Source organism: Syzygium oleosum, unplaced genomic scaffold (assembly GCF_021117445.2).
Source record: "Syzygium oleosum isolate NSW1041296 unplaced genomic scaffold, Sole_v2.1 Sole_v2.02, whole genome shotgun sequence".
NCBI classification, from domain to species: Eukaryota; Viridiplantae; Streptophyta; class Magnoliopsida; order Myrtales; family Myrtaceae; genus Syzygium; species Syzygium oleosum.
Window position 1 is genome coordinate 17,270,769 of NW_026607486.1, and position 23,500 is coordinate 17,294,268.

Consider the following 23,500-nt stretch of genomic DNA (forward strand, 5'->3'; position numbering starts at 1 on the left):
AACTAATGTTATACAGTTGATGGCGGTGTATCGCGACGTCAAAAGGTATAACGAGTACGCGGTTGGCAAATAGAATAATGCCATTGTTTGAGAGGTTGTATGGAGGACCCGGGGCTGAGATTCTTTTCTGTGTGGATATTTCACCACAAGAAGAAAAAGAGGAAAAGAAACAGATGCTTGGTCTTCAATTTTCTACGAAAAGAAATAAACTCGACCGGGTTATAAGGAACTCGAATCTTCCCTTCGATATGATGATGAAGATTGATTGAAGATGACTTCTTTTTCGACATTTTCGGAGAAAAAGAAAGAGAACTTCTAGGAGATAAGAGGGACGACTTGATTCTCTTCTCCTTTTCTGGTGTGAATTCTTTGCCAAGAAAAACATTAGGTAAGGTCAGGTGCGGCTGTACAGAATAGATAAATAAATAAATAAATAAATAAACCTAAGTTGGATTCATTCATTCCTGTCCTCCTTGCTAAGAACAAAGGAATCTGCCAACATCACCAATCCCTCCTCAGAACATTGGAACGGGTCATATCAGAAAGATGAAGCATTATTAAGAGACTAAAGACCCATTTATCATCTTTTAATTCTTTCGAATACTGCATTTCATGCCCCTCGTGAGAATCATCTTTGAGTATACTGAGTGATGCGGAAAAATTCTATTAGACATTGTAGAATATGACCCGTTTGTTGAAAAGCCTATTTACAATTTGTCAACATAAAAGTAATATGCTAATTTAGCAAATTAATCTTATCATACTTGTCGCGACCGCCCTTATTTTTGCATAATTAATTTTGGGAAAAATTAAAAAAAAAATAGTTGTCAACAATACATAGCCTTAATCTAAGTAGAAAAGGGAAAACAACACAGCCTTCCCCTCTAGCTTTATTTTTATTATTCTTGAACACTCAAAGCTTCTCAAGTATAAGGAAAGCTGTACTATATGCATTGAGGATGCATGGACTCTTGGTGGGCCAAACCTCTCTCATTCACTAGGGAATCAAGCAGAGAGAGAGAGAGAGAGAGAGAGAGAGAGAGGTGGAAAAACAGCAAGACAGAAACAAACCATGTACTTTATTTTTTGGCTCTTTTCTATCCTTTTGAGACTCATCAAATTGATGTGTGTTGGCTTTCTTTGATTTTTAGCTGCACCAGAGATTCTCTCCATCCCACCCCCTCTTTCAAGTCAAAGAAGAAAGAAAGCAAGAAAAGAAAAGAAAATTCTCTAGAAAAGAAAAGTTGGTATGGATTGAGAGAGATTGAAAAAGAAAAGGCGAAGAGCCAGAGACTGAGTGAGTGAGGGCATATATTCCCTTACCCCAACATTGCCCCACTCATGTTTCCAGATATGGAGTGAAGGAACATAGGACAGCCCAACAACTCCACAAATTTTATATAGAGAACCACACACCTCCCACATAATCAACCAAAGCTAGACACCCAAGAAAAGAAGGAAGGATCAGAGACCCAAAACACCCTCCTAATCCTATATTTATGTTTCTGTCATCGCCCATACTCTGTCTCTCATTCCCATCCTACAAACAACATCTCAAATGGGTCTGCAAAATCATCACAAGATGAATCTGGTGCTGTCCACTGATGCAAAGCCCAGGTTGAAGTGGACTCCTGAGCTTCATCATCGGTTCGTTGAAGCGGTTGTACAACTGGGCGGAGCAGACAGTTAAGTTTGTATAGTCCCGATTGTTTTACATACGTTTTAGGGTAGAAATGAAAGATTTAATCATCGGTCTGCGAGTGCCAACTGATGTTCGTGATTTTTTGTTGTGGACAGAGGCAACCCCGAAAAGTTTGATGAGAGCGATGGGCATTGCTGGGCTGACTTTGTACCACCTGAAGAGCCATTTACAGGCAATTTTCATGCTTCAAATTGCTACAGTTATCACTGTTACTGATACCAATTGGAAAAGCTAAATGAAAAGTTTGCTTCTTTTTTCTGCAGAAGTACAGGCTTGGAAAAAGCCAACAGTCAGAGTCCTGCATTGACACGAAGCAAGAAGGTGAATTCTACGCAACAGGTTGAGCCACTAACTAATGATCCCAATCTTTAGAGCTTGTGTTTAATTGATTTCAATGATGAACTTGTTTTGTTGCTTAATTGCAGAAAACAAAGAGGTTCAGAGTACAGACGAATCTCAAAATACCCAAATAATCGATCCATCGACCTTCCAAATCAATGAGTAAGACTAACTGATATATCACATCTTATTAAATATTGATAATGCCGTGATTGGACAGAGGGATGTACTCACCGATCCTTTTCATGTACCAGAAGCTTGCAGATAGCTCAGGCTCTCCAAATGCAATTGGAAGTGCAGAGAAACCTTCATGAACAAATTGAGGTAAGACCAGCATGCGCATTTCTCATGCAAGCCTTTTGACTTTGCTGCAGATGCCAATTTAGTTCTACTTTCCTCTCAGGTGCAGAAGCATTTGCAGCTACGCATCGAAGCTCAAGGCAAGTATCTCCAATCTGTACTGAGAAAAGCTCAGGAAACATTAGCTCGGTACAATAATTCCTCAGTTGGCATCGAAGCCGCAAAAGCCGAACTGTCTCAATTAGTTTCGATGGTTAGCTCCGGCTGCCCCGATTCTCCTTTCTCGGAACTGACGGAATTAGGAAGTTCAGGCCTCAATGATGCAGTTAGGAAACAATTGAAAGGTATATGTTCAGTAGAAAGTTCGTTAACTTCTTCTGAGAGCTCGGGTCGAAATGAAGAGAAGCAAAAGGGCACGGAGCATGGCGAAACGCACAACTTTAGTCCAACTTCAATCGAGCTTCGGTTAAGTAACATACGGCCAGAAGAACTACCTTCACAGAACAAATGCAACAAAGCCATAGGGAGGAAGAGATGTGCCAGCAGTAGTTCCGATGATAATGGTCTCATTGCGGAACAATCTAGCAAAAGTTCTCCGAAGACAAGTTACAAGCTGAAAAAATGTGGACTCCCGGCGACACTTGACTTGAACAGCCAATATCAGGCCGACTTCGATCCAGGCCCGAAAAGCATAGACTTGAACTTTCAGGGAATCGAACAGGCAAATGGGCATTTCTAGTTCTTTTGGAGCTTTTGGGACAAGACAGGATTGAGAGGCTTACGGAGTGCACCATGCATCAAAATTCAATCTGAGTGCTGATCTTTTCGGTTGTAGACTATGTATATTGGCGTGTAAATGGACCCGCAAGAATTCCTCAAAGCACATTATATATATAAAGAAAAATCAATATATGTTGTGTGGATACGTGTTGGCCGATATGTGCCATCGAATTCTCCGTTAAAGTACATTATCCCATTTTAGAGCTCGCCTTAACCAATCCAGGCAAGTTGACTCCTGCACAAAACACTATCATTGTGTTTTTGTCTTCAACACAAGTGAGGCAGGACTGTACATTAAGTAAGCAGATACATGATATAGATAGTGATTAAAGAATACAGAGTGGAGGAAACTCATCACTGAAGCGAAATCATTAGTTCCCCAAAAGAAAAAGAGTGAATTATATTAACTTAAGTACGCAGATACATGAAAAGTGTAGTGATTAAAGCATACAGAGTGGAGGAAACTCATTGCAGAAGCAAAATCATTAGTTCCCCAAAAGAATAAGAGTGAATCATTGGACCAAGTATGCGTACGCAGGCGATATCAAAGCAAGGAAAATGCCATCGATTACACCAGTAGCGTGTGGATATTTATTAAGACGATAATGAGCCATTAGAACTAATAAATATATCACTTCTTCCTCCCTTCTGGTCAGATCAGGGGAAGGACCAAACATGGGGATTCTGCGTAAAACTCATCCGCTTTCGATAAGATCGATCCTTTTACTTCAGATATTGTCTTCATTTCCTTGTACACTGTCTCAAGGTATGCAACTTTACCTTGTAGTTCTTATCTTGTTTCGGAAGTAACTATGTTTGTATTGATTATGTTATTTAGAATCATGCTTTGCAAATTTAGATCGACATTGATCTGGATTCTGATAGCATCTTTTGGTCATCTTGCTCCCCCATTCAAGGAAACAGGCCACCTTACATGACTTCAGACCTCAAAGAAATCTCGGGCAAGTCTTTCAATTACATTATCGTCGGGGGAGGAACTGCAGGATGTCCTCTAGCGGCGACTCTCTCCGAGAAATTCTCCGTACTGTTGGTCGAGCGTGGTGGATCGCCTTATGAGGACCCCTTAGTCATGGATAGAAAATACTATGGTTTCTCGCTGCTCAACACCGATGAGTATTCATCAGTGGCACAGAGCTTCATCTCCGGAGAAGGGGTTACAAATCACAGAGGACGGGTTCTGGGAGGGTCGTCCGCTATTAATGGTGGTTTCTACAGCAGAGCTAGTGCTGATTTTGTTAAAAGAGTCGGATGGGACGTAGAGCTGGTAGAGGATGCATACAGATGGGTGGAGTCGAGAGTGGTTTTTCAGCCGGAGTTGACCCCATGGCAGTTTGTCGCCGAGTTTGGATTCCTTGAAGCAGGAATTTTCCCGTATAACGGCTATACGCTGGAACATCTCGAAGGAACAAAGATTGGTGGAAGCGTGTTCGACAATTACGGAACCAGGCATACATCCGCCGATCTCCTAGAGGCAGGGTATATGGAAAACTTGACCGTGCTCGTAAATTCAACCGTGAGGAATCTCCTCTTCTGCAATCACAGTGAGCCACTCAGACCGTTATGTCGTAAAGCATTACATTCACGCAAACTTTCTTGGCCAAAGAAGGTCACATACTCAACACTTCCACTTGATAACTTTTCCATTTTTGTAGGCGATAACAATGAGACCCGGGCTTGTGGCATTACGTACATCAAGAGCAATGGGAGCTTGGAAGAATCATACGAAGCTTACCTCAATTACGCAAATGATTCGACATTGTTCGGCGAAGTCATTTTAGCTGCAGGGTCACTAGGGAGTCCCCAAATGCTGTTACTTAGCGGAATTGGTCCTCCTGAACATCTCAAGAAGTTCAACATCTCGTTGCTAAGTGACCTCAGGGGAGTGGGCCGAGGAATGCAAGATAATCCGTGCATGGCGCTTCTCGCAGATGCCAAACCACAGGATCGGCTGCCCGAACCACCCGTAGTGGCCGGCATTGCCCATGATCTCAAATTCATCATCGAAGCAGGGATCCTCCCCATAAGTCTCAATGCAACAAGGATGCCGGTCGCAGTCAAGTATGCCTTCCCGGCATCGAGAGGCAGGCTGAAACTGAACAGCACGGACCCGAGGCAGAACCCTGCGGTGACATTCAACTACCTATCCAAGGAAGAGGACATGAAGGCGTGCATCGAGATGGCGCAGCTGCTCCAGAGTGTCGTGAGGTCTCAGGCCGTCTCTGTTTTCCTGGGGGTCGAGCACAAGGAGGACGAACTGTCGGGCGAAGAAGAGCTGGCCGAGTTCTGCAAGCAGAACGTGCGGACATTCTACCACTACCATGGCGGTTGTGGGGTCGGTTCGGTGGTCGACGAGGACTACAGGGTCTACGGCGTGAAGGGATTGAGGGTGGTCGACGGGTCAACATTCCTGGAATCGCCGGGGACAAATCCAATGGCTACGCTAATGATGTTAGGGAGATACCAGGGCATCAAGATTCTAAGAGAAAGAGGACAATTTGGCGCCTCTAACACCCAAGATCATCCCTAGCAAAACTCTATGCGCAATAAAACCATCTAAAGCTGACTACTTCATCAAGCTTTCTTGATGCAAGATCTTGATCTGAAGATGCATTGACTGTGTTTCCATCAATCTCTCTCTAGGTGTTCATTGCTTTGTATTAGAAACGAGTGTAAGTTCATGATGATTTCTTAATCGATCTTGTGACGTCGGAGTTTGGATTTCTCGAGGCAAAGTGTCTGAATCTTTCAAGAATGGCCACACCAACACTTCGATTACCAATTGAAATGAACTGAAGACGTGTAACGCTGTACAATTTGTATGGAACGAAAAAGAAGAAAAGTAAACAAAATGAATCTCCGACCAATCCATCGCCTCCAGATATCTAAGAAGAAGAAGAAGAAGAAGAAACGCGATCGTCGTCGCCGCCGCCGACGCCAAAAGCGAAGCTCACCCAGACTCCCCCTCCTCGCTTCTCGCCGGCCTCTCCTTCCTCGACCGGGCATCTCGTACCTGCACACGGGGCACGTCCCGTGGATCCCCAGCCACCGCTCGATGCAGCCCCCGTGGAACCGGTGCCTGCACGGCATCTCCTTCGCCGGCTCCCCGGCCGCGACGCTGTCCAGGCAAACGGCGCACTCCCACTCGCGGCCTTCCTCCACCTCCACGCCCGGCATGGCCTCGACCGACGCCCTCGACGCCGGGGGCCGCCCGCCCTCGGCGCCCCGCGCGGGGTCCGGGCCGGCGGTCCCGACGAGGACCAGGCTCCGGGCGAAGGGGTCGATGAAGACGAACCGGTCAGGCCGGGGCCGAGAGCCGGAGCCGGTCTGGTCGGGCAGGGGCGCGGAGGCCGAGAAGCCGAGGAAGAAGGGGAGGAAGAGAGGGAGGTTTGTGATGTGGAGGAGGGAGGCGGCGTCCGTCGACGAGCGGGGAGCTTCGGTGGACGTTGATCAAGAGCTGGAGCGAGAGGGGGCAGTTGATTTTGGTTATGGAGGACGAGAGAGTGCGAGGAATGGAGGGAGGGTTTATAAGGGGGGGAAGGAGTTGGGGACATACGGGAAGGTGGTGGAAGGATCTGGAAAACCATTCTCGTCAGTTGGAACTTTGAAGATGATGAAGAAGAAGAAGAAGAAGAAGAAGAAGAAACGGACGAAGACGAAGCAGCCCCGGAGTTTGTTTTAGGAAGGTAAAATCGCGTACGTAAATGGTATTTAAATTTTGGTTCGATTAGTAACGGGATTCCTGAACTTTAATAATTTGTTTAATGCGATCCCTGAAATTTAGTTTAATATATAATGTAATTCATGAATTTTTAATTAATTTAATATAATTTTTAAATTTTTATTATTTATTCAATTTAGTCACTAGACAGGCTGGATTACATTAATTTTGAAATTTATGAAAGGATTAAATTAAATATTTTCATATAATTCGGGAATTATATTGAATATTAGGTTAAATTTCTGAAATTATACTAAATAAATAAAAATTTTAGAGATGATAATGCACTTTGGGTAAAAAGTTTGAGATTATTTGTGTTATTGTCCTTTTTAGCAATATTCCCAAGTAGAGATTTTCTCGGTGCGGATCAGCTGCGGACGGCACCATTGGAGTGCTTGAGTAGGACCGCTCCACTTTCCCTGCTTCGGGTGCCTAAATGGGGGCGGGTCTAAACCGACCCGCTCGCTTGATCCGGCCTGATTTGGTGCCCTGGCCCATCGACAGAATATCATGTACCCAGACTACCCAAAGTGGGTACCACCGACTTCATCCACATGTTTCCTGCTGGGGCTACTAAGGGTCCGTGCCTTTGTGTTTTTTAAGGTTCATGTTTGAACTTTGTCGACAATGAAATGAATTATGTTAAAAGAAACCACGGCTTAATTGACCTCCGTAATTTATAATCAAGGGGATATGATGGCTACTGTCGATTGGTCAGGATATTCGGAGTTAGCTAAATTGTCCATCGACACATAAACTGCTTGGGCAGTAATACATTGAGAGGACATTTCCCTAATATGAGAGGACTGGGAAGACGGCGTGGGTTGCTACGGCGTTGATTTACTTCATCGTGTTTTGTTAATTCCAAGCCAACCATAACACTTGTGGTAGGGTTGAATCGAGCATATAATTAGCAAACGTTAGGAGTCACGTGATTAAAATTACATTAGATTGAGTAGTTTTCCCTCAACTAAATGTCTATTAGATTTAGAAAACCCATCTAAGTATAAATCATGGAACGCATATGGTTTTAATTTGGCTCACTTGAATCGGAAATGGGATGTAAAATTTGACTTGCTTCAAACATGGTCCGGCATTTTGCAAGTTTTCCAGTGGGGGTGAAGGTGTAACATATTCTCCCAGCATAAGAAGTTGCACTACTAATTTAGCTTGCAGTCTCATTGCCATTGTCATCCCTTCGGTACACAACAGCAACATCTACTATTGTCTCAAATATACCAGGATCTACTTCACAGTTTCTCATTGAGTCTTACTTGGATGTTTCTTGTAATAGCTAACGATGCTCAAAGAATGGTGAAATGCACACCGAGTGCAAACTATGGTGCACATAATGCAATCCCTTGTACTAGAATAAGGAACTCGGGACATACGCTCCTCCTCCTCATTATTTGGGGTGATAACTTATCGAAAAGTTTGAAGTGAGTAGCTAAATGTGTACCCAAAGTGGGTACCACCGACTTGATCCACATGTTTCTTGCTGGGGCTACTAAGGGTTCATGCCTTTGTGTTTTTTAAGGTTCATGTTTGAACTTTGTCGATAATGAAATGAACTATGTTAAAAGAAACCACGGCTTAATTGACCTCCATAATTTATAATTGAGGGGATATGATAGTTGCTGTCGATTGGTCAAGATATTCGGAGTTAGTTAAATTGTCCATTGACACCTAAATTGTTTGGGCAGTAAGGCATTGAGAGGACATTTCTCTAATACGAGAGGATTGGGAAGATGGCATGGGTTGCTACGGCGTTGATTTACTTCATTGTATTTTGTTAATTCTAAGCCAACCATAACACTTGTGGTAGGGTTGAATCGAGCATATAATTAGCAAACGTTAAGGGTCACGTGGTTAATTAAATCTCAAGAGACATGATTACATTAGATTGAGTAGCTTTCCCTCAACTACATGGCTTTTAGATTTAGAAAACCCCTATAAGTATAAATAATGGAACGCAAATGGTTTTAATTTGGCTCACTGTATTGGAGATGGGATGTAAAATTTGACTTGTTTCAAACATGGTCCGGCATTTTGCGAGTTTTCCAATGGGGGTGAAGGTGTAACACATTCTCCTAGCATAGAAAGTTGCACTACTAATTTAGCCTGCAATCTCATTGCCATTGTCGTCCCTTCGGTACACAACACTAACGTCTATTATCGCCTCAAATATACGAGGATCTACTTCACAGTTTCTCATTGAGTCTTACGAGGATGCTTCATGTAATAGCTAACGATGTTCAAAGATTGTGAAATGCACGCCGAGTGCAAACTATGGTGCACATAATGCAACCCCTTGTACTAGAATAAGGAACCCGGGACATATGTTCCTCCTCCTCATTATTCGAGTAACTTATAGAAAGTTTGAAGTGAGTAGCTAAAGGTTCACAAACTTTGCTGAGTGCATGTCAAAATGCATTATAGTTTTCTTAATATATTTCCTTGGGACATGTAAGACACCTGCAACCTTATATCTATCAAAATGTGTCATAAAATCATTTCTTAACCCGTATATTATTAAATAGGTCATAAATTGATTAATTATATTCATTAAATGGGTCATAAATAGGTATAAACATAATATGAATGTTAAATGGGTCATGAATCGGTTGTAAATGGGTTTGCAACTTATTTAAACTCAACTTATCTCTCTCATCCTCCTCATTCTCGCGCCCACTCACTCCACACTCTTATCTCAGTTTGGATATGAGTTTTTTTAAATTGAGTTAAATATGAAAGTATTTTAGTAATATAGATCGGGTCGGGCATGGGTCATTAGATTTGTATTACATAGAAATGGGTCAAAATAGGTTAAATGAGTCTATTTGAATTGGACCATTTACGACCCGACCCAATCCGAACCGAACCCATTTGACAGGTCTACGCAGAATCTCCATTCGCAATGTCTTCTTTGCAGCACCCAAATTACTCATCTTAAACTCAACACTCAACTCCGTCACAACACATCAATATTGGGCATACTTCTAGCCGCTATCAACATGTCATCAATATATATTAACTGATAAATCAAAGATCCATATTCCAATCTCCTAAAATAAGCACACTATTCAACTGACTTTTTGAATATTCTTGGCTATCCATGAAAGTTTTAAAATGCTTATACCATTGCCTAGGAGACTGTTTCAACTTATAAAGATATTTCTTCAATAAGCAAACATAGTCTTCAATAGCAATGTGGTGATGCATTAGGCTTCCAAGGTTTAAGCAATAGAAATGGTTTGCGAAGGACCATGGTCTAGCTTCTAACACTCCATTTTTCACTCCTCTAAACTTTCCGAATCCATTTGTGTAATGGCTACATTTTCATTCGTCTAAACTTTCCGCATAGTATTTTGAAATGCTTGAAAAAACTCACACTAGGGTTTGCATAAAAGTTGCGCAAAGAGGGTAAGACAGCACTCACTTAGTTCCTCGCTGGAAACCAAACCGACCGTCACAACTACATCATCATCTAACTAGAATTTACCTAATCTCCTGCTGAGAATATCAATGCGAGCACCAGCAACATCGTCCTCATCCCACATGCTTCCTTTAGCCAGGGACTACTGAACGTTGGAACGAAGCCAACAACGAATGACGAGAAGGCTGAGGAATAAAGCATAAAACTAGAAGGGAAAAAGATCACAGCGACAGAACAGGCGGCTAGAGTTTTAAAGGGTAGGTTGGGTTCAGCGTAACAACCACCACAAAGGGTAGGGATGAGCTCTTCCTTAAAGAGAGATCCAGATATCGACCCCCTTAATAGATCCAAAGCCTGAGGTTTCCTACGAAACTGCAACGAATATTGTTAGATCGGACGTGCATTATTTTATTCTGTGCGAAACGTCAAGCAACCAGTTCCTTCAATAATTTAAGGACTAACATGGAACTGGGACCAGGCGTACCTTGTCGGAGGAAGCATGGATATCAACACATGAAAGCACCTGAAGAACTGTTCCTCCTCCCAATGAAAGCTAAACCCCCATCATCTTTCGAATAGTTTAAATATAAATCGAATTCATCTCAAAAGATCCCAAAGGTTAGCATTTTCATAAATTACAGCTGGTCGGCTTCAGTGCGAAACTAGATCAAGCGTTTATTCCGAAAGAAAGGTGGATACAAGTTAGTCCAATGGATGGACAAGTTATTAACTTTGACTACAAATCAGTCCATCAATGCCCTGATTAAAATGAGGGAAACTGGACCTTGGAAGCACATCTGCTCCTGGGCAAAACCGGACATTTGATGAGCTCCGAACCAGAAGTGTCCACACAAACGAACATCTGATAAATCTGACTGTGGCCCGATGAATCCACGTTGCATTCCAATCCAGGTTCAAATCCAACGGCCTCCTTGATTGCTTCTTTCACGCTCTCTAGGCTATAAAACTCGTTGTTTGGCTTGATTCCTGCACGAGAGGTTTCTCATCATTAGTCATAGACTCGATTACTTAGAAGGAGAGTCCACGCAATTACGTAAACCTTACCGGCATTTTCTAGGATTTGGAGGAGGTTCACTTTCTGTTTGAGCTTGAGGGCTGCTTCGAAATACTCGTGTTGATCGAGTTCGGACTCGGAGCAAGTCCCGTGCTTGTCCCATTCGTGTGTCCAGAACTTGGTGTCGTCGCTGCTCGGGCATGTCAATGATGGCCAGTTCTTCTCCAAACTGCCGATCAGATCAGAAATCTGTGCCATTTTACAAAGACAACATGAATTCATCGAACAAATTATCTACATTAGTACCCAAAATCAGCAAGCTCCTTGGCTGTATTTTCTTTTTGCAATTTATATATCGTGAAGAAAATGTTAAGACTTACTAAGACTGGCTTATTAAATTGGTTTGTTAAGAACTTGAATCCCGTTGTCAGTTGGTTTTAACATCTTCGTATGATTTTACGAGCTAGCGCTTAGAAAAGTGATTGATAAGATACATTTTGATGAACTGAACTTTTCAACTCTAGTTCACCTTGGATAAGTATGGCATTACGTGATGTGCGAGCGACTATAGAGTTTTATTTAATCAAAGGTCAGCTTCTCAACGTCCTTCATGTTCATTAATCCTAGAATATATCATTACGTGCATCACATATTAGTGAAAAGAGTAGCTTCAACTAGCAGTATTAAATGCCAAGAGACCTGCCGTTCATGACTTCGTGTGACACAGGTGCACTCCAATCAGAAATATCATGTTGCGTCAACTCCATAACATTTATGTGATCCACTGTGAAGACTAAACTCACTAGAGCTGGTAACCATGTATGGATCTTCAACTTTTTTGGACAAATGTATAATAATAGATCTCGATCCCACATCACAAACGGATCGATCTGTTGATCAATCTACGAGCGGCATAGGTGTTGACCTTTCCATTCAATATCCAGAGTTATATATTTTGCGATTCCTAATCCAGGGTGACCAGCCCCAACAATCGCAGATCACAATACTTAGAACATGGGCATGAATCGAAATTACCAAGATCAAATGGTTGAGTGTTCGATCCAAGTTTGTTAGGCTCAAGCTTTCCACATTTAGTATCTTCCGAGTTGGCAGAACCCTTTCTCTTTGTTGTCGCAAAGTCCCATCAATTCTCTCATTTAACAATGCATATTTCATTTCTAGTTGCGCTGGAACTATTTTCACCATCTTATGATATACACTCAACTCTGGAAACCTAAAATTATTGCCATATTTTTGTTTCAAACTAAAGTTTTGAGTTGAGGAAATTCTTCTTGTTGCCAGATCCATTGACAGGGTTGACTACATTCAAGTTCGAGAACTGTATATGGATCAAGTCAAGGAAAACAAGAAAAAAGACAATTACCTCAGATTTATCGAAAGCATTCTCAGGGTTACAGTTAGAAGGGTAAGTGCCATCCTTGTAGTTAGGCCACAGTCCATGGATGCTGAAATCCGACGCTGGCTTTCCTGTTTTCGGGTAGCAACACTTACGCTTCGTATCGCAGTATGATCCCGGCCACTTCATAAAATCATACGGAATATCAAACATCAATCCAAGAAAAAAAAACGTGAAAAGAATCAGACAGCACGAGGTAGAAAAAGTTGAGACATCTTACTTGTTGAACGAAATAGAAAAAATCGAAGTCGTCCACAGCACAAAGAACAGACAGACAATGTGTTGCCAAGACTGTTATGATGATCGCAAATGAACACTTGGCTTTCATCTCTCTCTCTCCAAGTTCCTGTGAAAAGAATTTGAGCTCTTGAGCTTGTGAAATGGTAGGTCTGTTTAATGTTAAACAACTGTATATATAGGCTTTAATGTAAGACCAAGAACAGGATATGCCGTAGGGTCTATGCTTTTGCAACCTCATTTTTTTAAATATGATTCATGCGCATTTAACGGTTTCCACACCTCTCTTACGTCCCGGATTGGTATTATAGGTAGGGTTTGCTTATAAACTAGAATCTAATTACGTGTAGTGTTCGAGTAAACTGAGGTCGGAAGTAATACTATTTAAATAAGTGTAATGTTCGAGAAAACTGAGCTTAGAAGTTACAATATTTGGCAGACCATGTTTCGTGCAAGGATAGTTTCCCACGTAGATCGAGGGACGAAGTTGTTCACACACAGAGACAAAGTCGAGCGCCATGATGGATACTGTTTCGCCGGTTTTATCCCGTTGAAAATCTTTCACCGAACGTTGCGTTTCGGATTTTATTAGAGGAGACTAGGGTCTTGAGTCAAGCTCGGACAGAGAATGTCAAATGCGTTTATTAAGTCAAACTTACAACTTGACTGAACAATATACCAAACTCGATAATACTAATAATGGGATGACAACTTGCAAATACCGAGACCAAGTTATGTCGGAATCTAATCAATGACACAACTAATATGCGGTATTACCATTCAAAGTACGTCAGAATCTAATCAATGACGTAACTTGAGAGAATATGACTGGAATCTAATCAACAGCTATATTCCAAGCACAACGCCGGAATTTAATCGATGATGCTGAACTAATGGCACAACATTGGAATTTAATCAACAATGTTGAACCTGATAAAGACTCTTGCCGGAATTGAATCTACGACGCAGAATCTGAAAATTACAGCTAAAACTACTCTGAATGCGCTAAAAGTAAAGCTAGATAAAAGATATGTTGTGTTGTTTGCGAAAGGGTCCATTCTACGTTGGAAATCCTTGAGTATTTATAGAGCAGCTTGATAACTGTTGACCGAACACTTCTCCTTGAAAGTCGTTTTTCACTTCCTTACGTTTCGCGTTTTAACCGTTTCCTGACTTGTCGACATTGCTTACGCTCCTTGGGCATCACGTAATAGCTAATTTTCTTCCACGTGTCTCTTTATTTTTTGTCATTCTTCACGCCCACGGTCATATTTTTACCTTTTGACACGTGTAAATGAATTTTTCGTCACGTATTACCATGATTCCGTGCAAAGCTCGTGATTTTGAACTTTGTCGACATCACGTACAAAGTTCGTGATCTTGGATTCGTCGACGTCACGTGCAAAGCTCGTGATTTTGAACTTTGTTGACGTCACGTGCAAAGCTCGTGATCTTGAACTCGTCGATGTCACGTGCATGGCTCGTGATTTTAAACTTGTCGACACCTCTATGACGTGTCCTGTCGATAATTACCTTAGGTCTTCTTAATGCCTCTGGGCCTGACTTGCGGCCTTTTTCGGATTTTCGCCATGTGGGCCGTACTTTATATTTTCTGTAACTTGTGAACGGCCCACTCCCACCAGGGGTAATTTTGGGTGTCAACAGATACAACCCAAATAAGCACGACTGAAGAAACTTTTCTGAAATTTAATTGATCTCATTGTATTGATCACTAACTCTCATTTGAATTATTTACCAACGTATTTAATTATTTTAGGGAAAATACCACATAAAACCCCAAACTACGCCACTTGTGATAAATTTACCCTGAACTTTTTTTTTGTGACACGAAAAACCCCAAACTATGCCACTTGTGATAAATTTACCCTAAAATTTTTTTTGTGACACGAAAAATCCCAAATTATGCCATTTGTGACACATTTACCTCGTAATATTTTGGCCCATGGGCATTTTCGTCTTTTTCCTTTTTCTTTTTTTTTTTTCCTTTTTTTTTCTTTTCTTCTCTCTTCCCTCCGCCGGCCATGGTGGAGGGAAGTCGGCGAGGGCGGCCCTCGCCGGATCTGGCAAGGGCGACACTCGCCGGCGTCGGGCGAGGGTGACCCTTGCCGGCGTCGGGCGAGAGTCGCCCTTGCCCGACGCCGGCGAGGGTCACCCTCGCCGGCCCAAGCGAGGGCGACTCTCGCCTGACGCCGACTAGGGCTGCCCTCGCCGGATCTAGCGAGGGCGACCCTCGCCCGCCCTCACCTGGGCGGGCGAAGGCAGTCCTCGCCCGACGCCGGCGAGGCTCCCCCGACGCCGGCGAGGCTCGCCCGACGCTGGCGAGGCTCGCCCTCGCCCAACCCCAGCACCGGCGAGGGCGGCCCTCGCCGGCTTCCCTCCGCCATGGCCGGTGGAGGGAAGAGAGAAGAAAAGAAAAAAAAAGGAAAAAAAAACAGAAAAATGAAAAAGACGAAAATACCCATGGGCCAAAGTATTGTGGGATAAATGTGTCACAAGTGGCATAATTTGGGGTTTTTCATATCACAAAAAAAGTTCAGGGTAAATTTGTTACAAGTGGTATAGTTCGGGATTTTTTGTATCACAAAAAAAAATTCAGTATAAATTTGTCACAAATGGCATAATTTGGGGTTTTTTGTGATATTTTCCTATTATTTTACTATTTGCCAACTTTTCTCATTGTTTACGAGATTTTGTTTGATTACTTGTGAATGCCTTAAATTAGCACGACTCAAAAATTTTTTTTGAAATTTAATCGATCACATTCTATTGATTACTAACTCTCATTTGAATTATTTACCAACGTATTTAATTATTTTACTATTTGCCAACTTTTCTCATTGTTTACGAGATTTTGTTTGATTACTTGGGAATGCCTTAAATTTACCGGCTCTTTTTAGAGACCATCAATCTCAATTAGAGCCACTTACTCACTTTTATCCGATTAAAGTATCAATTAGTTTTGGGTTATTAATTCTTATTAGTTTCTGACCAAGTTCATTTTTCTTTTAATTACCAACTTTTCTCATCTGTTACTAACTTGTACTTACTTTTCGTAAGACGTCTTGAATGAATGAAATCTTATACGAAATTCTTGACATCAATTTTAATGATTTATCAACTTTTCTTCGGTTAAGTTATCAACTAGTTATGATTTACCAATTTCCATTTTAGTTAGATACAAATGTTATTAGGTTAGGGTTTCCTCTCCTTTCCCTTGAAACCGCCGCCTCTCTGCAATGTTGTCCTTGAGAGAGACCTTTCTCTCTCTCTCTCTCTCTCTCTCTCTCTCTCTCTCTCTCTTTTGAGGCTTTCTATCTTTCTTTTCCCTCCGGATATGTTTCGAGAGTTTGTGTGTGTGAATAAATTTCACTAGCTAATCTTGCGTGAACGTGAAGACCAGTTGGGCCATTCATCCAGTCAACAGCCACCGAGGAGGATGTTTGTAACGGGGCTCTACATCCTCTCTGAGATTACACTGTTCTCTTCTCCCGATTTAGATATAGATAAAGTTTTTTTGGGTTTTACTCTTTCGAACTAGATCTAGATATAGATGTAAGAGCTCCTTATAGGTATTTGATTTGTGTTTTTTCAACATTTTGGTGTTGGTGTCTTTGCACGGCGATGGCGATGAGGACGTTGAACCTAGATACACATCGCAATCCATTGCAAATGGAGTGGGAAATCTCAGGGTGTATTTATCATTGAATTTGGTGATCGACCATTGATTGTTTATGGTGGTAAATCTGTTCTTGAGGGATGAGAGTGTGATTGTAACTGCAGACTGTCCTTTGTTATTTGCTCTTAACCTTTTGCTTTGTTCTTCAGTGATTGGGGATTTACTAGGCTTAAAAGCCTTTTATGTACCTCTCGAGTAAAATGGCTCTTTCTTTCAACAAAAACAAATATACAACGGTTATTTGATTTTTTATTTTAATTTATCAACTTTTCTATCAAATTACCTAATCGTACAAAAAAGTTTTTTTATATTTGCATCGTATGCGTGAGACCAAATTAACAAGTCTCTCTTTCGTTTGCAAACCTTCCACGTCGGGCCAACTTTACCTTAACTCAAAGGCCGAGCATAAGATTAGGATAATCACAAATTTTACAATATCAAACAGCTAAGATAACATGCGATCATTTTACTGATAAGAGTTATAGTTTGGTTGTCTGAGAAGTCATACAAACGTTCCGTATAATCTCTCCACATCGTAGTCGATTGCATCTAAAGAATCAATGCTTTTAAGGTCACATCTACAGCTAACACACATATGGGCTAGCAAGTTCCGTTCGTTTCGAGAAAAATAAATAATTTGGGAAACGTTTTCTTGAAAATGGTTGCTTGTATCACTTACAAAGATGAACAAATAAAAAATATTTTCATCGTTCACAAAAACATTTAGACATAAATTGCAGTCGACGATAAAAACATTTTCATTGATTAGTTATTTCGAGCGATTCAAGTGACCATTTTTAGGATAACGTTTTTCAAATCATTAATTTTTTCGTGAAATAAATGGACCCTGATAATGCTAATCGCATTGGAGAAAACTTCATCAGACGGTCATTGTATCATCGAATACATACTTCACACACTTAAGAATCAAATAAACCACCGATTTCTTGTCGCATGTTGCTTCTAACAGCTATTCCAACATATCTAATTATTGTTCTTTAAAGACTTAAATGCAGGATGAGGACAAAGATAGGTGCTATCTCTATGAATTAGCATATATATATTTTTAAGCGCAAAGTCTTTGACGAAGGTATTCCTATGTGCATATTTTCACAGTGAATATATATGTACCGCTTACAAAAATAAATGAACAATAAATATTTATATTGTCCACAAAAATATTTAGACTTAAATTATTATCAATAATGAAAATATTCTCCATCGACTAACTGTTTTAAGTGATACAAGCGATTATTGTTTTAGAAAAAAAATTTCAAATAATTTATTTTTCACGAAACAAACGGAACCTGAGCAAGTGATGCGATATGTGGTTGTGTTAGTTATGATTACAGTAGCACAATCTTAGATCAAACGGAGCCAATTGCGTACAAGCCATACCCTCTTGAGAAAGTTCACGAGACGCTACGTTCTTTCTGGCTTTTCGGTTAAAGCATGCTCAGATGATACAATGTCTGAAGCAACGAAATCGACGTAGACATGGCCATTTGCTGAAGAGGCTACGTACATTAGCCATGTTATTAAGGCCTATACTAGTGACGATATCATGTGAAAGAATTGGATGGAGTCACGTTTCGAGAATTATGCGAATGAAGCAGAGCAACAGATGCTTATAGCCTGACACGACGCGACACCAACCGCATATTTAAGTTCTAGAAAGAAGGGAACTCGATCTCCGAAGAGCATGCGCCCTTAGGAAACACTGGACATTCGATTAGTTTGGACCCGGAAGTGTCGACGCACTGGTAAATCTGGTAAAGCTGGTAATTCCCTGACGAGTCCTTGTTGCACTCGATCCAAGGAGTGTACCCTGCTGCTTCCGTGATCGCGTCCTTTATGCTCTTTAAGCTGTACGAGCCTCCTGGTGTTATTCCTGCAATTTACAAATGAAGGAGAGATCAAGCGACCAGTCGACATTTTGGGAAGTAAATCGCAGTGGTAATGTGAAAGCATAGACTCCGTCACATACAGCATATCGGTGTTAGAATTATCGGATCAAAGGGAACTGGCCGTGTCATACCAGACCCAACCAGATTAAGAGGTCCGATCCAGTGACACCCATAAATGGAATTAGTACAGCAAAACATATGATTACCTGAGCTTCTCAGTGCTTGGAGGAGGTTAACCTTCTGTTTGAGGCCGAGAGTCGATTTGAAGTAAGCGTGTTGATCAAGGACAGACTCCGAGCAGGTACCGTGTTTCTCCCATTCGTGCGACCAGAACTGTTGGCCGTCGCCGCTTGGGCATGCCAGTGTTGGCCAGCTCCTCTGCATGCTACTTTTGAGGTCTGATATCTATACACAACAGGGCAGACACGAAATCTCAGAGCTCTGTTAACAATCAACAGTTGAATTGCTGATTTGCTATCTGGAAAACAAAACCATTAATTTGATTGCCGATTTGCGATACTTTCTCCTAATGAGTGGAGCGGTCACTGGGTATGTGTAGTTCTTTCCTAGTGTCAAATTCATGGACAAAGAATTCTAGATCATCAGACAACCTTTTACTGCTAGGATGTCTTTACTTAAAGACTCTTTGTTCTTTCCCTGCTGTAGTTCTAAAGAGTCAGCCCAAAAGGATAAAAAAGGAGCAACCACTTCACCAGAAGAGAATGAAAATACCATTTTTTGTCCCGTTAACTGCATTTTTGCACGCCTTTTTTTGGGTTCCTTGTCATAGTTATCATCATCTAGAAATAGCTAATACTCATAGCGTAGCAAGTTCAGCCACGGCCCTTATTGGCTTGTGTCAACTAACAACAATCAACGGTGAAGTGTATGATTTTGTTAAGAACACTAGGCACGCACCTCGGACGGGTTGAAGGGGCTGTCCGGATCGCAGTTGGAAGGGTATGAGCCGTCCTGGTAATTAGGCCAGAGCCCGTGAATCCCGAAATCCGCTGCCGGCTTCCCAGTGGTCGGATAGCAACAAGACTGCTTTGTGTCGCAGTACGACCCCGGCCACTATTCATCACAAGAAAATACATCGATTGCAGTTGCTTCTACGTGCATAAATGTGGCTTTAGGATCTAGACAAATGCGAAACCACAAAGTCGAGACTCAAAACTCACCTGCTGAACGAAGTAAAAGAAATCAAAGCTTTGCGACGCAACGAGGATCGCTAGGCACTGTAGTAACACGAGATTGATCACAATCGAACGTTGAAACTTCATCATCTCTGACACCCCTCTCTCTCTCTCTCTCTCTCTCTCTCACTGGAGTCTCAAAGAGGGTGGTTGATGATGAAGTAGTGTGATTGTAATTAGGACATGAATGCCAGGAATGGCACGAAGCTATTATTTTATAGGCCAAGATGGAAGGTTTTGGTAGTAGAATCCGAAAGAGCATATGCTCTGATTTCTTGCCAAAATTTTTTTCAAAAATTTAATAATCAAATCCACACCACATGATTGATGCATCCGGTCGAGTGTGTAACGGTCGCTCCATGATTCTGATGATGTCGGCTCTCACCTCTTCATCCATCTATTTCAATGTCATCAATGAAGAAGCAATCATTATTGTTCATCAAGGGTACGATGGAACGAACACTCCCCCAAAGTTCAGAAATCTGGCCTCTGTTCCACGAAATTAACGCTACGTTAATGTGTTTATTTAATGTCGTAAAAGAAGGTCATAGAAGTCCAAAAGACAGTGACATTTGATTGTGATCGGCCTTCGCAAAGAGTTGGTTGAATATGAAGTCCCTATCCATAGGAAGCCAAAATAAAGCCTTTCAGACTAGAGATTCATCTGGGTTCAGTTCATCAGTCCACTACCATATTCATCAAGGAATCATGGACCAAACTCGTCGGCGTTAGGCGCCGACACATAATGCTAATCTGTTTTATTTGCAAGCATTGTCTTTAGCAGTCAAAACCCATTCACACCCGCTTGGCGCTTGTAGTTGTTTCCACATTGCGAACCTGGCCACTGAATTGGCTGATCTTCTTAACTCTCCACGGAAGTCAGATTAGGTGCTGACAAATGGCAGGATAATCTTGATGCCACTACATCAATAAGAGAAGCATGAAAACTTCAACCACCATGAGGCTGGTCTGTTTTATGTATTGCATGGATTGTCTCTAGTAGGCAAAACCCTTTCACACCTTGCTTGTAGTTGGTTCCACGCTGCAAAACTTGGCCACCTGGTCTTTTTTAAATTCTAACAAGTCATTTGTACACACCAGACCTGCCTCTAAACGACAATTGCAATTACTCATCTCCTTCAAGGAGAGGAGAGTTCTTGCAGTAGAGAGAGATGCTCCGGTTTTCCATGAGGCAAAAAACAAACTTAATTTGCTTCTCTGAATCCTGTTCCGCAGAGAAACAAAACGGTCACTAGCAAGCATAGTGTAGCACTATGAGTGTCTGAGGCAAGACATGTACATCCTTATGCCCTTGCCTGCTTGGGAAATTTGCTTTTGTTAAGTGGTATATCACAGGGCACACTTTTGAATGACTTTCATCAAACCTCCATTAGAGAAAACTACCAGTAATCGCCACAAGAGCACTTGCCGTCCTCGAAATGATGGAACCGTTGAACATCTCTGAGAATAATATGCCTGCTAAAGATCAGAGAAACGAGTTTGGCAGCAGAGTGGCAGTCCTTGCACACTCGGAGATTCTTCACCACACGTATTGTCATCCCCGGGGGAGTATTTAGAAGGCCAAAAGCAATGGCCAATTTCTCGCTGTGATATCTAAGCATGATCTCTTTGTCCTTCTCGTCCATGTTCGCGTGAGTGACTAGAGAAGTATCGGGGACATACCCTACCAGCTTCAGCTCTTCGATTAACTGGTCGAGCGTGTGGTGCAGTGATGTGGAAACAGAATGAACTGCATCCCCTGAGAAGAACTCATGCACTACATTGTCCACTTCTATGGAGCTACAACCAGGAACTTTAACCGCCCCTTGTTCATTCATCATTTTCCTTAATAAATCGACATCCTCCCATTTGCCAGCTCTAGCACACATGTTTGATAGAACCACATAGTCCCCGCCGTGGGTATCATCTAGTTTGAATATTCTCTGAATGACCCGCTTCGCCATATCAATGTTATTGTGGCTGCTACAAGCAGACAACAATGTTCGCCATAGTATTGGCGTGGGCTTAATCGGCAATTCGTGTATGAAATTGTAAGCCTCATCCAATCGTCCTGCTCGTCCCAGCAAATCCACCATGCATCCAAAATGCTTGATCCTGGGATCAATCCCGTACACATTCTCCATATCATAGAAGAACCTGTACCCTTCCTCAACCAATCCAGTGTGGCTGCAAGCATGCAAGAGCCCCAGAAAAGTAATATCATCTGGCGATACTCGCGCCCTTACCATCTCTTCAAACATTGATATTGCTCTGGAACCATGTCCATGCGATGCGTAGGCCATAATCATTGCAGACCAAGCCTGTGTATCTTTGATCTTCATGTTCTCGAACACGGAAACTGCATCCTCTAAACTCCCGCACTTTGCAAACATATCTATCACCGCCGTGTTCACCTTCACATACTCATCCAAACCTTGCCTCTTCACATACTCGTGAATCCATTTCCCAAGCTCTAACGACCCCAACAATGCACAAGATGAAAGAACGCTCAGGACGGTCACATCATTAGGCCTCAGATTACTTGCTTGCATTTCTCGAAACAACGATAATGCCTCGTTGGGCCTGCTACTCCGAGCATAACCGGTTATGATTGAATTATACGTAACCACACAGGGGTCGGATATCTTATTGAATACCCTTCGAGCAGCCTCCACATCGCCACACTCGGTGTACAAATTTATAAGAGTGGGCGACACATAGACATTGCGGGTCAACCCGAGTTTGACGGCGAAGCAATGCAGCTGTTTGCCTTCCGCCAACGCTTCAGCGCCGGCACACGCCTTCAGGAGCGACGGGAAACTGTAATCGTCAGGCAAGAGACCGAGGTTCAGAACCCGCACGAGCAGCGCCATCGCCCGAAGCGGGTCATCCGCGCGCGAGTACCCGCGGCACACGGTGTTGAAGAGGACGATGTCCGGGTGGGGAATTTCGTCGAACAGCTTCTGGGCATGGGCCATGGAGGCATCGTTCGGGCACCGGGTGCAGAAATTCACGAGCTTGTTGATCGCGGAGGCGTCGTGTCGGAGGTGGGTCTTCAGCGCGAAGGCTTGGATCTGCTTGAGCTCCTTCAACGAGCTGCATTTGGGCAAAAGCGAGAGTGGGTGACGAGCTGAGGATGCAGAGGCCGACGCCGCGTCCTCTTTCGGTGGATACGACGTGCATGCTGGTGGAGACGAAGCCGTCGCCATATTCAGAGCAGATAATGCAGGAGATTGTGGACGGAATACGAAGAAGAAGAAGAAGAAGAAGCTGGATAAAGAGCACTCTTTTTTTCAAATAACCGACTGAAATACCATTCTTTCAATTTATCGATTTTTTCTTTGTTAGACTAACTAGCAAAACTGCCTTTTATCATAAAAAAAAACGTGTTAAAGATATTGAATCGGTAACAATTTAATCCTAAATCTCTTTTTGGTATCAATCTAGTCTTTAATTTTTTTGACATAGTGTCAATTCAGTCCTTCCAACTAATCTTAGTTAAATATTATTGACTTAGACATCGGTCTGCTTACATTACACCATTTTTAATAATATTTTAACATTTTTTTGATTTTTTTATTGTTTTCTTCTTCCTTTTGCTAATGGTTGGCCAGGTGAGGCCAGCGCAGGTGAGGACGAGCCTTGGCGAGGCCGACCCTCATCGGCCCAAGCCATGGCGGCCTCGCTAGATTTGGCGAGGGGAGCCCTCGCTTGGCCCTTGACTAGCCTGGTCAT

The 23,500-nt window shown here is 42.3% G+C and overlaps 5 protein-coding genes across 8 annotated transcripts; 2 read left to right on the forward strand and 3 right to left on the reverse strand.

The window, feature by feature from the left end:
- Nucleotides 1-1,262: 1,262 nt before the first annotated feature.
- On the forward strand, nt 1,263-3,264 carry LOC115668987 (myb family transcription factor PHL8-like). Of its 3 annotated transcripts, none has more exons than XM_056308788.1 (6): nt 1,263-1,685; nt 1,798-1,874; nt 1,966-2,023; nt 2,128-2,203; nt 2,296-2,365; nt 2,445-3,264. In XM_056308788.1, the coding sequence occupies exons 1-6, from the start codon at nt 1,559-1,561 to the stop codon at nt 3,078-3,080; spliced, it is 1,044 nt and encodes a 347-aa protein (XP_056164763.1). In that variant the 5' UTR covers nt 1,263-1,558; the 3' UTR covers nt 3,081-3,264. The 3 variants fall into 3 exon arrangements, with proteins under 3 accessions (XP_056164763.1, XP_030446207.1, XP_056164764.1); XM_030590347.2 differs by having other exon boundaries at nt 1,271-1,685; nt 1,966-2,041; XM_056308789.1 differs by having other exon boundaries at nt 1,559-1,690; nt 1,966-2,041.
- Nucleotides 3,265-3,412: 148 nt separating this feature from the next.
- On the forward strand, nt 3,413-5,865 carry LOC115668885 ((R)-mandelonitrile lyase-like). 2 transcript variants are annotated; one of them, XM_056308786.1, is made up of 3 exons: nt 3,413-3,887; nt 4,039-4,707; nt 4,795-5,865. In XM_056308786.1, the coding sequence occupies exons 1-3, from the start codon at nt 3,797-3,799 to the stop codon at nt 5,667-5,669; spliced, it is 1,635 nt and encodes a 544-aa protein (XP_056164761.1). In that variant the 5' UTR covers nt 3,413-3,796; the 3' UTR covers nt 5,670-5,865. The 2 variants fall into 2 exon arrangements, with proteins under 2 accessions (XP_056164761.1, XP_056164762.1); XM_056308787.1 differs by having other exon boundaries at nt 4,046-4,707.
- A 4,998-nt stretch (nt 5,866-10,863) lies between these two features.
- Nucleotides 10,864-13,121, reverse strand: LOC115665775 (ribonuclease 3-like). The gene is made up of 4 exons (XM_030587612.2): nt 12,949-13,121; nt 12,696-12,851; nt 11,362-11,560; nt 10,864-11,283 (listed from the first exon to the last, which is right to left on the reverse strand). Exons 1-4 carry the CDS (start codon nt 13,054-13,056, stop codon nt 11,060-11,062), a joined length of 687 nt encoding a protein of 228 aa, XP_030443472.1. The 5' UTR covers nt 13,057-13,121; the 3' UTR covers nt 10,864-11,059.
- A 4,943-nt stretch (nt 13,122-18,064) lies between these two features.
- Nucleotides 18,065-19,962, reverse strand: LOC115672901 (ribonuclease 1). Its single transcript, XM_030594899.2, has 4 exons — nt 19,751-19,962; nt 19,488-19,643; nt 18,776-18,974; nt 18,065-18,553 (listed from the first exon to the last, which is right to left on the reverse strand). Exons 1-4 carry the CDS (start codon nt 19,853-19,855, stop codon nt 18,333-18,335), a joined length of 681 nt encoding a protein of 226 aa, XP_030450759.1. The 5' UTR covers nt 19,856-19,962; the 3' UTR covers nt 18,065-18,332.
- Nucleotides 19,963-20,267: 305 nt separating this feature from the next.
- On the reverse strand, nt 20,268-23,098 carry LOC115672885 (pentatricopeptide repeat-containing protein At2g02980, chloroplastic). Its single transcript, XM_056304073.1, has one exon. It carries the CDS (start codon nt 22,972-22,974, stop codon nt 21,166-21,168), a length of 1,809 nt encoding a protein of 602 aa, XP_056160048.1. The 5' UTR covers nt 22,975-23,098; the 3' UTR covers nt 20,268-21,165.
- Between the last annotated feature and the right edge of the window lie 402 nt (nt 23,099-23,500).

Excerpts from the sequence above, each read along its gene's own strand:
- LOC115668987 (XM_030590347.2), top strand. The coding sequence starts at position 1,559 with ATGGGTCTGCAAAATCATCACAAGATGAATCTGGTGCTGTCCACTGAT. Across the intron at positions 1,686-1,797 it reads ACAACTGGGCGGAGCAGACA|AGGCAACCCCGAAAAGTTTG; the intron begins GTTAAGTTTGTA and ends TGTTGTGGACAG. Across the intron at positions 2,366-2,444 it reads ACCTTCATGAACAAATTGAG|GTGCAGAAGCATTTGCAGCT; the intron begins GTAAGACCAGCA and ends CTTTCCTCTCAG.
- LOC115672901 (XM_030594899.2), bottom strand. The coding sequence starts at position 19,855 with ATGATGAAGTTTCAACGTTCGATTGTGATCAATCTCGTGTTACTACAG. Across the intron at positions 19,644-19,750 it reads TCTTTTACTTCGTTCAGCAG|TGGCCGGGGTCGTACTGCGA; the intron begins GTGAGTTTTGAG and ends TGTGATGAATAG. Across the intron at positions 18,975-19,487 it reads GCCCCTTCAACCCGTCCGAG|ATATCAGACCTCAAAAGTAG; the intron begins GTGCGTGCCTAG and ends TGTTGTGTATAG.
- LOC115665775 (XM_030587612.2), bottom strand. The coding sequence starts at position 13,056 with ATGAAAGCCAAGTGTTCATTTGCGATCATCATAACAGTCTTGGCAACA. Across the intron at positions 12,852-12,948 it reads TTTTCTATTTCGTTCAACAA|TGGCCGGGATCATACTGCGA; the intron begins GTAAGATGTCTC and ends GATTTTATGAAG. Across the intron at positions 11,561-12,695 it reads ATGCTTTCGATAAATCTGAG|ATTTCTGATCTGATCGGCAG; the intron begins GTAATTGTCTTT and ends AAAATGGCACAG.
- LOC115668885 (XM_056308786.1), top strand. The coding sequence starts at position 3,797 with ATGGGGATTCTGCGTAAAACTCATCCGCTTTCGATAAGATCGATCCTT. Across the intron at positions 3,888-4,038 it reads TCCTTGTACACTGTCTCAAG|GAAACAGGCCACCTTACATG; the intron begins GTATGCAACTTT and ends CCCCCATTCAAG. Across the intron at positions 4,708-4,794 it reads GCCACTCAGACCGTTATGTC|GCGATAACAATGAGACCCGG; the intron begins GTAAAGCATTAC and ends CCATTTTTGTAG.
- LOC115672885 (XM_056304073.1), bottom strand. The coding sequence starts at position 22,974 with ATGGCGACGGCTTCGTCTCCACCAGCATGCACGTCGTATCCACCGAAA.